General features: G+C 36.8%; 1 protein-coding gene across 1 annotated transcript in view; it reads left to right on the top strand.

The window, feature by feature from the left end:
• Positions 1-10456, top strand: part of moto (minamoto) — a 29333-nt gene that overhangs the window by 2212 nt on the left and 16665 nt on the right. The window contains exons 2-4 of the mRNA XM_069904815.1: positions 1270-1395; positions 4472-4617; positions 7758-7862. Of these exons, the coding sequence (XP_069760916.1) occupies positions 1270-1395; positions 4472-4617; positions 7758-7862 (377 nt within the window). The remainder of the gene's footprint in view (positions 1-1269; positions 1396-4471; positions 4618-7757; positions 7863-10456) is intronic.

Raw genomic sequence — 10456 nt, 5'->3', positions numbered from 1 at the left:
GAATGACCAAAAAAGTCTTCTGATAATTTAATTAGTGTGATGATTAACATATTAAAGTCATAATTAGTCTTCTATTTCTTCTTTTATTATTTTCTAATAATCATCCTTGCTGAGGCATAGATTTTCTTTTGTCTAAATGCAATCTCGTTCTTTTTAATCAATGTTGCAGATATTGATTCAGTCAGGATTTTTTTCCAGCACTTCATCTACTGCTCTCTACATTTTTGGCAATTTCTAGTGCTTATGTTCGTACCCTGAGATTACTTGGTTTCATAACCCACTCATTGTGTTTAAGATTGCAATCACCTTCTGGATGAAAATAAATGTCCTCTTCATCTCCATCCTTTTACTCTATCATTAATCATTTCCCTCAAATTTTAGGCAACTCACGAATGGGGAAACTTGTTGCCATCTCCCCTATCCACATTTATAATTTTGTTTACTTTAAGTCCTGCTTCAGCCTCCTCTACTCCACATAAATAAACCCAGCCTGTCTAGTCTCTACATAACTGAAAAGTTCTGTCCAGGTCAACATCCTGGTGCAGGCTAAGGAACTTAGATTCTCACTTGTTGCATCCAAATTTATATGAAGTTGATGCCTGTTCTTTAGATTAAGAGTTTCATGTTTGATTGTTCTTGCATACCCATGGTGATTTAATAAAAAAATAAAAGAGCCGAAGCTGAAAAACAAAAAAAAAATGTACAATGTGGGCCAATTAAGTGAAGTATCTTTGAGAAGTCAATAATCCAAAAATGTTAAATTTAATTCTCATTTGAAAAATCCTGCTTGATATTCTGAGTCTTCATCTAATTTGATTTCACTTTTATCACATTCCTAGCAAACTTTTATTCTTCAACTTTTCAATGGAGCGGAGTTTGATAGGCCACTCAGTAAAAATAACTGAAATAACTTTTTATTTTAAACCGTTTGGATAATGATAATATAGTTAATACTTCTAAGGATAGGATGCAAATTGAAGCTCATTTTTGATTACAAGGAGGAAGTTTGCCTGGTGTTGATCTCGATTGAAACGGGTGGATTTTGTGGTGAGCACTGCCCCCAGTAACATGCATTGATCTGTGGATGAATTTCAGTGTGTTTACCAGCAAATTCAGATTATAGACCATAACATATTTTAAAAGAATAAAATTATTATTCAATTGATTTAGCACTATAGATTGCATATTTCAAAAGGTTCAAAAAGTAAGTTAAAAGCAATTATTTTAATTGTACTGAATATTTATAAAGAAAATAAAAATCTTTTTTAGGGAAAAACAATTTTGAAAAGTGTGAATCGTTTCTACAATGGCATTGATGCTAACAGCAGATCAACAGATGTATTTGGTGATGCTTTGGTCAATTGTAATTCATTCTTCAGTCCTTATAAAGCACAGGTAAAAAAAAAATGTTTCTATATTTTAGTATACAATAATAAAATTGTATTTAGTTATACAACTTGATACATAGAATTTATGTGAAAATAATGAACTGAATTTATTTAAGAAAAGATGAGTTCGCAACAAATTGTCAGAATATTTAGAAAGAGATAGTACGTTCAAAATATCCAGAATTGCTGATTAATTCATGTCATTGACATTTGCTCCATGCAAATAGCCTTTTGGCCCTGTTATTTTTAGAAAGTGGAATTTACCTGTTGCTTCCTCGTTAAAATTGACATACAGTTAGCATTATTACTTGCATATAAAGCATTTGTCTGGCTAAGTTAAGATGCAAAACAAAAATATACTGTGGCTGTTAATGCCTGAAGAGAAGATGAAGTACTGTAGTATATTTAAAGGATCACTGAAAATATAAACAACTTGTTGCATTTACTAAATAATTCTTTTGTGCGTATCTACCCTTCTTTTACTGAGCTTTCTCAATCCTTCAGATTAATTAAGAAGTTGTATCTTTGTAGAGGCTGTAAGATCAAGTTGTCAGTAAACTTCCTTTTTGCATTTTTTCAAGCTGATACATTTATCCCAATGGCACTCCACTATCTCTCCCAATCCAAAATTGACCAATTTACTCCTACTCACTGCTTTATTAATAAATCCCAAGATCATACAGGCACCAGTATTTCACTCCTAATCCAGTATGGATGTTACCTGGATTGGAGCATTGTAGTTGTAATAAGAGACTGGAAAAGATGGATTTATTTTTCTTGGAAGAGTGGAGTGGCTTGATCGATGAATCTTAAAAAATCATAGGGATAGATTGGGTAGATCTTTTTTCCCCATGGTGGGTGGTCTAAGGTAAGAGGTCTAAGATTTAAGATGGGAGGTCAGAATCAGAATTTTATTTTCATGAACATGTCACGAGATTTGTTTTATGGCAGCATTGAGGATGCATATATTGCAATAAATATTATTTTAAAATTGGTGCAAAAGAAGAGAAAGCAAAGTAGTGTCTGGTTCATTATCCATTCAGAAATCAAATGGCAATAGGGAAGAAGCTGTTTTTTGTACCATTGGGTTTTCATCTTCAGGCTCCTGTTCCTCCATTGTGGCCTGAATGGTGAAATTCCATGAGGATACAGGTCCTTTCATAAGACACTGCCTCCTGTATATGTCTTCATTGGAGTGAAGGCAGATGCCGGTGATGGTGCTGGCTGAATTAAAAACTCTGTAGTCTTCCTGTTCTGTGCATTGGCATCCCCGTACCAGACAGCGATGCTTCTCAAGAAGCATCTGTATGCTTCTCAAGATACACCAGTTGAAATTTGCAAGACTTTTTTTGGGAAGGAGCTTTGGGGGAGATTTTATCACACAGGGTAGTTGAAGTTGAGTGCACTTTCTGAGGCAAATTTTCTCACATTTAAACTTCTTGAATCACCAAGACTTGGGAGGCTACAGATCTGATGTCAGTAAATGAAAATAGTGTAGATAAGCACAACAGGCAGGATAGGTCAAAGAGTCTTGTTTCTAATCTGCATGATTGACATGCACAACACAATGGACTTTGCTGTTCCAACCACCTAGTTTGACTTTGCCATTGCCTAACAAAGAATTGTTGGTGTATCATAGTGAAGAGTGTTCCTCTGGGGTTGATGTTGGGCAGATGATGTTGAATTGTTTGGCTACTTAAAGGTGAGATGAAAAGCTCAAAGCTACTCTGGCCAGCACAGGAAATATAGGTACTATGGGTGAGCTCCTCTATGTGTTGACTGACCTCCATGGTTCTGTGGTCTCTTTTTTTTTATCAACACTGAAGCAGATGCTGTTCATGTGCCACACTTGTTATGCTATCCTGGGGGGTCACCCTGAGATCTATATCTTCTGAGTGGCCACCCTCCAGCCTGTCCAACACCAGCGCTTGCAGGTACAGTATTTTCTTTGAAAGAACTTTGGGTGATTGATTTGTGCCAGTGGAATGGTTGTTTTTTTTTGGTTAGATTCACCAAGCAGTAGTCACAAGGGCATTAATTTGCACCAAGTTCTTAGTTTAACTTCACTATCAGTAATTCATCCATCCAAGTGCTTTATTAACTCCTTTTAGGACTGATTCCATTAGCACTATTGCACCTGAGAGTATATCCTGAGCACGATGCAAATTATTCCTTGAATACTGCCAAATTAACTCAAATCTAAAAATTATCTGTGATACGATGCACCTGAAACAACATTCTAGATCAAAATTGTTATTTCACCTCAGCTTTTTTTCCCCTCTATCATTTCTGAATCATCTTGTTTTAATTTTGGGATGCAACATTGTAACAGGCCTTGCCGGTTCATGAGCCCTTGCCACCCAAATCCAATATGTTTTGGAGAGTGGGAGGAAACTGAAGAACCTGAAGAATGTAGAAACTCCTTACGACAGTGATGAATTTGGACTATGGCTGCTGGCGCTATAATAGTACTGCTCTAATTCCTACACAAACCATGCTGCCCTTCTTCGGCAGTTCTTGGGGTTAAGGATGACTTTCTTCCATTTTGGTTCAGTGGAGTTTGAGGTAATCGATGACCTGTTATCATGCTGTATGTCTAAATTAAAAGGCTGCCCACTCCTGCTCTATAGGTTCATTATCCATTCAGAAATCTGATGGCAGAGGGGAAGAAGCTGTTATTGTAATGTTCAGTGTGTGTCTTCAGTCTCCTGTACATCCTTCTTGATGGTAGCAGTAAGAAAAGAGCATGGCCTCAGTGATAAGAATCCTTGTTGAGAGAGGCAACTTTCTTGAGACAACCCCTCTTAAAGATTTCCTTAATTGAATGTAGACTAATGCCTATGATGTCACTGGCTCAGTTTACAACCCTCTGTAGCCTTTTTGTCCTGCGCCTTCATTCCAGACAGAGATGCAACCAGTCAGAATGCTCTCTATGGTACAACGATTTATCAGTATATCCAAGGTCTAATTGAGATGTGTGTATACATATGCAATTTTATTCCTATTTTGGAAATGTTTTGTAAAAACTAATAGTTTCTAAAGAAAGTATGTCAGAATGCTTGCCTTATCTGAATTCATTGTAGGTATCTCAGTATGAAGAAAATATAGATTCACATCAGTCCAACACATCTGTGTCAACCACTCCTGATTCTTCCTTGTTTTATGTTCCTTGGTCAACATCTGGAGATGATTATAAGCAGCTTGTTGGATTACAACCCAATACTCACCGGTATGTGGATTGTATGTTTTCCTGTAATTGGGTGGTATAAAAAGTATGTAAATATTGTCATATTTGAGAGCTATCAATTATTGCCATGATAGTATCAGAAAGAATTACTTGGTTAAGATCATTGTTTTAGATTTTCATTTGAGATCATTGAAATACAGACATGCAGCAAGTGAAACATTTGTCACATTTGCCAAACATGAGAGGAGGTGGTCCACTAAAAAGTCGGCATCAGTCCTTTGAGGATTTTTATATTTCATTTAGACAGGTATGTGGGTAGGAATGGTTTAAAGGGATATGTGCTGAATGCTGGCCCATGACCCACAAACCTTTGCAAACGGGGCTTTCTTGTGTAGAGAATTAATAAGTTGGGCTGAAGGACCAATTTATGGGCTATGAATCTCTGACTCCTTATTTATTCAGAATGATTGTGCTTTTAGTTGTTTGAGTGTAAAAATGTGTTGTGGAATTTTCATTTGTATGATTAGGTCAGATTGATCCTCTCTACATGCAATACAGGTACTTTAAAAATAAAATTGGGTTCTTCATTCAGTAAGGCAATTTCGATTCAGACAAAGTTAAGATGCATGTATTTGCCTGGAATCCTTGCAACTAAGAATAATTAGAGAAGTTCTTGAATTGCATTTTTAATTTACTAAAGGATAATCAGTTTGCTACAGTTTTGAGATTCCAGTAGTAAGGTTGATAATCTGGATATACTGCTGAAGGAGATACTTTGGAAGAAGTTGGACATTTTTTTAGGCAAAGATGTCTTGTGAATGCATGTGCATCAAGCAAAGAAAGGGATGTGCACAATTGCCCATGTCATAGGTCATGCAAGCAAATCAAGATAGCAGTGCTGCCATTGATGCTGACCTCGGGAGAAGTGGAGGCATAGTCTTCCACCACTCCTCCATAGGGTCTTTCTGCCTGGCTGCCTGCCAAACTGCCCGTGCAGATTTAAACTTCTTGTAGATCAGGGCTGGTGGCAATGTTTTTAACATCAAAGACCATTGAGATCTGTTACCAAAATTGCACCCATGCTCAGCAGCTCAGTCCACAAAGGATTAGTGGCTCTAGAGGAGCAGTAGACCAGTGCAGAGCACCAGAGCAAGAGAAACCTGGGAGCAGATGCTGGGGGTAGGAGGGGACCATAGCAGTGGACTTGGGTGGCAGAGGCTAGCTTTTGAGAACCAGGTGTTGGTATCAGGATACTGTATATGATGGCCCCAATACAAAGTAGGGCTCCAGATAGGCCTCTGGACCTGACACTTCTCATTTTAGTTATGATATACTGCAATGAAGGGAAATCTTCCCTCTTACTTTTTTGGGGGAAAAAAGCTGTAAACTTGAGTATTGCATCTTTCCGTTATCCCATATGCATAGAGACTAATTCAGAGCCAAAGTATGTATGATGTTTAGGGATCCACCAGACCAAACCCTTAGGATGGTGCAATTGTATCTTTATCACCTTAGTGCCTATCATGTTCTGTAAATCTCAGTTTCACTTTCTTACTGACTTCCAATTCCCACCACTCATGTGAAATGAACAGAAATGTTGTTTTGGAGTCAAGTATGATTAATTTTAATGGACTTTCCCAAGCGTTTTATGAAGCAGATGTTCATAATATTGTAGAGTGCTTGGAAAGAACCAAAGACGTGTTGATCCAAACCAAGGCTTTTATTAACTAAAAGACTGGAGCATATCACATGTAGGTCGACCAGTCCAGATTGACCTGATCTGGCAAGGAGCAATCCTTTAAGACCTGCCAGTAGGCGTGGCTATGCTCTCAGCCAATCACAGTCATCCTACACTACAATCTACTTATACACATTGGTGATTGAATCTGTACTATCACAAATATGTTATCTGAAAAGTAAAGGTATGTTTTTCTTTTAACTTCTGTTAAAATGTATATAATGCTGAAAATATTCAGGTTATCAGTATAGAGAAGCATAGTTAACATTTCGGGTCTGAACTTTCATCAGAATTAGGATGAAAAATAAGTTGAATGGAGAAAGTAATAAGATTGACTTTGATAAGGTAGGGACCAACAAAGGCTGAGTGACATAAATGGTGCATTACTAGCTTGAGGAGAGAACCACAGCATATTTTGGCCTGCTCTGAAACAAATACCTGCAGGAAAAACTGTTTCCCTGATTTTTTAAAAATTCATTATTGGGTCTTGAAAGCTACAATGTGCTTAGTCATGTGTTGAGATCCTGTTACTTAAGCTGCCATTGGATTTCCTTGGAAGTGTATAAGAAGGTACAGACTGAGCTCCGATGGAGAAATGAAGTGATGGGCTTACTTGCAGACGAAATAATGGTGTTGTTTTGTTTTCAATTATATAGTGTTTTTTTAAGTACTGCCGAGCAATTGAAGTCAATTTGGATCAAAACTGAAGGATATTGTAAAGGAGTAAGAATAATACTCAGCAAAGGAAAACAGACTCCGAATGTTAGGTTTACTTAGGTCAGATAATCCAGACGTAAAATATTTGACAGAGGCTTTTTAATGGGAATGCATTTTAATTTAAAAAACTGTCAGTGATACAAAAGTTGTGCCTACAGAATTTGAAGTATATTTATTTTTACAGTGTGATCTCTGGAGCAAGCAAGATAGAAGGTGGATCTAATGTCCTTTTTAAAAAGGGAAAGTTCCAAGGAGATTAATATTTACCAATCCTCAGTAATTGTTAGCCATCAGGAGCTATTGTCACATTAGGGCTTAATTAATCTAAATTTGATGGTCACTTCATTCCTTCTCAAAAATGGGAGATACATTTTTATTTGAAAGAAAAAAAGAGCATAAAATCAGTTAATCTATGAACCCAAAATTAACCTCTTATAAAAATTTAAAACAATATAATTAAGCAGCACACTCATGCAATTTTGCGATCCTATTAAACCATTTAACTCTTTGTGATGGTCCTGTTGATTCAAAACATTTTATCTGAAATCTAATGGTGGGACTATTGAGCAAGTTTACATTTTCAGAAATCTCCATCTTGTGTGTTTAATCTCAAAATTGTTTATAATTTGTTTTTAATTGCGTTGGATATTGCACCCATTCATTCTGATTTGAATATGGTAGTATAACAGTAAAAATATTTACATTATTGGATTTTTTTCCTGATTAGGTCACAAAATGAAATGAATGAATTTGGGAGTGCTGCAGATCTGTATGGACTTGTTTCCAACATTCTAGAAGAACCTGACCAGTCACAGTCTTTGTTTGTTGAAGGGTAGGTTTATGTCAATAATAAAATGAATAAGTAGAACATCTTTAATGAGAAACTGGATCTGTTACCACTGTATTAAGCACAACTGAATTAAATGTATTTAAAGCCATAGTTATTCTCCAGAAATCGTGCATTTCAGGAATGCTAATGGACATTGGACATTTGTTGACTTGCACCTGAGGAATGACATCTTGCCTTGAGCATTGTTTATAGAGTATTCACAGGACAAATTTCAACTTCAGACAACTCATTGATCAGCCAGTAAAATCTTTTCATGATGCTTTGTTCAGTGAGGTCATTTAATTTGTGGGGGAGGGGGGGGGGATATTTACATGCTTTTAGAGTATGCCATAGGAAGTTTCCCTGGTTTTTCAAGGTTTATGGTGTTTACCACTGTGACTTGGATGCAATGCCTTTTGTTTCTTTTTTTATGGATACTTATTTGGATGTAACTAGCTATAGCAGCAGAACAGGAGTCAATTATGGTTTTTAGACTGCAGCATGTAACGGCACAATCAAGGAATTTTGCCACTGCATGGGCAGTCTAAAAAGGAATGTCCAGGAAATTTGAGTCAATTCCTGTACCACAATTTATCCTGCAGGACCCCTACAACTTTTTGGAGGAAGTCTGCAGTGTAAATCGTACTGGAAAAATTAACGGTTAATTAAGTTGACCGTCATCCAATCTACTGCACATCCAACCACTGGCACTTGCACTCAGGTACTTTCAGTCGACAAAGCCGCCCCATGTTCTGCGATTTTCCTACCATTGCAGTGAAAAAACCATAAGAGACAGGGCAGAGAACCCTGGAGGGAATGAAAGGCTTTATGGAGACAGTACTTTGCTCCACTGTGCGCATACACACAGTTTACAAGCAGAATGGTATGTGTGAAGATAACAGGTTACGTCCTCAGCATCAATTTTTTTTATTTCAAAGTTGCTATAGTGAGTCATTGGTGTTTAAGCACCATTTTGCACCTCAACTGCAGTCATGCAGATTTCAAACACCTAAAATACTTGCACTTTATCTGCAGTAACAGTTGATAATGGCTGCTGGTAACTTCTACTTAGCCACCATTACAATGTGAATGAAGAAACAGATTTTTAAAAATTTAAATATTTCAATGCCTGAAGCAGCCAGGCATCCCCTGGAGTTAACAGTTATGGAGGAATAGCAGATACTACATAATCAGCAATTTTCATTAAGGTTTTTCCAATGTGTCAGTATAATCCTATTGATTCATTAAGATTCCCACATTTCAATTATAGCACTTTTCTGTAACACTTAAGATGCTAATAAAAACCGTGTAGCTGCCATTTGCACAACTAATGAATGCAGAAAATATTTTATATTGGACTCTAAGCCTCATCACATTAGACTCAAGAGCAGGGTAGTTAGGTCAAGTGACAATGAAAACTATGCTTAGTGCAGTGGATTCCTCCTAAATAAAATGTAAGCACATAAAGAAAAAAAATACAGATAAATAATAATGTGTTAGTTCATTATTTTATTTGAAAGGTAGCATTTAATTTGCCTTCAAAGAAACAGGCGTTGGACATTGCGAGTCACATTACCCAAGTCTTCATTTTTCAGTAAGGGTTAAGATTACAATGAAATGATTATGCATGATAAAACAATAATAGGGAAAAGAAACATAACTGCTATACTTTAATAATATCAAATCACATTTGTTTGTTTTTATTTATTTTTTTTGGAGGCCTTTCAGCTTGGTTTACTTGGCTTAGATTTTTGACAGTGTTTTTCCCCTGATCACACTGCTCTTCCACCAGTCTGGTGGAAAACCCCTTCCTTGGATATGGTGAGTGCAGATTTCCATGATGAACAATCAAAATCAACTCTTCCCCTTGAAGATTCACTTAGCAGCATCTTGAGAGTTTGCCTAGCTGTTGTGTGTTTGCAATTGTCTGAACTTTGCTCTTGAAGAATAGAAAGTTACTCCTGAAATACAAAACTTGTTTGACATCTTTGTTCTTATAGAAAGTAACAATGTGTCAAAACATTAATTGGAGTGCCCTGAGATTTTACTGTGGCACATAGTCTCTATCTGTGTCACAGATAGCTGGAAATAGCCACATCAACAGACCTGGAAGTGTATTCTTCATTCAAAGTGGAAGTGACCTGCCCTGCTTGAAAATGGATTCCTTCACATGATCTTGGTCTCTATAAAGTAGTCTGAAAATCCTGACATGCATCCTGGTGCCAAGTATTTAACCAGGTGATGCATGGCTGTGAAGTAGCCTCTTCAACTCTTTAGTGCCAGTGCTTGAGCTGGTATTCTGTAATATCCTTTGGAGTGATGTTGTCATATGCATTTATTTCCTGAGATTTTCCATTGTGCATTTAAAAAGAAAAGCATTGAAATGATGTACATGTTGTTTTTAGATGGAATGGCCAGAGCACATGAACATAAATAGAACATTCTTAACTGTGAGAAAAGGATCTGTGGTAAAATTCTAGCAAGCCTTAGATACCTGGCTTGTCCTTGACAGCATCTTTAATAATTGTGTTTGCACATAGAAAAATCCCTCCATTTAGTGCCCTTGTTACATCAAAGTGTTGTAATCACACTTTAGG

Source organism: Narcine bancroftii, chromosome 12, assembly GCF_036971445.1.
Source record: "Narcine bancroftii isolate sNarBan1 chromosome 12, sNarBan1.hap1, whole genome shotgun sequence".
Taxonomy (NCBI): Eukaryota; Metazoa; Chordata; class Chondrichthyes; order Torpediniformes; family Narcinidae; genus Narcine; species Narcine bancroftii.
The sequence above is the reverse complement of the archived record's forward strand: the minus strand, read 5'-3'. Positions and strand labels throughout refer to the sequence as shown.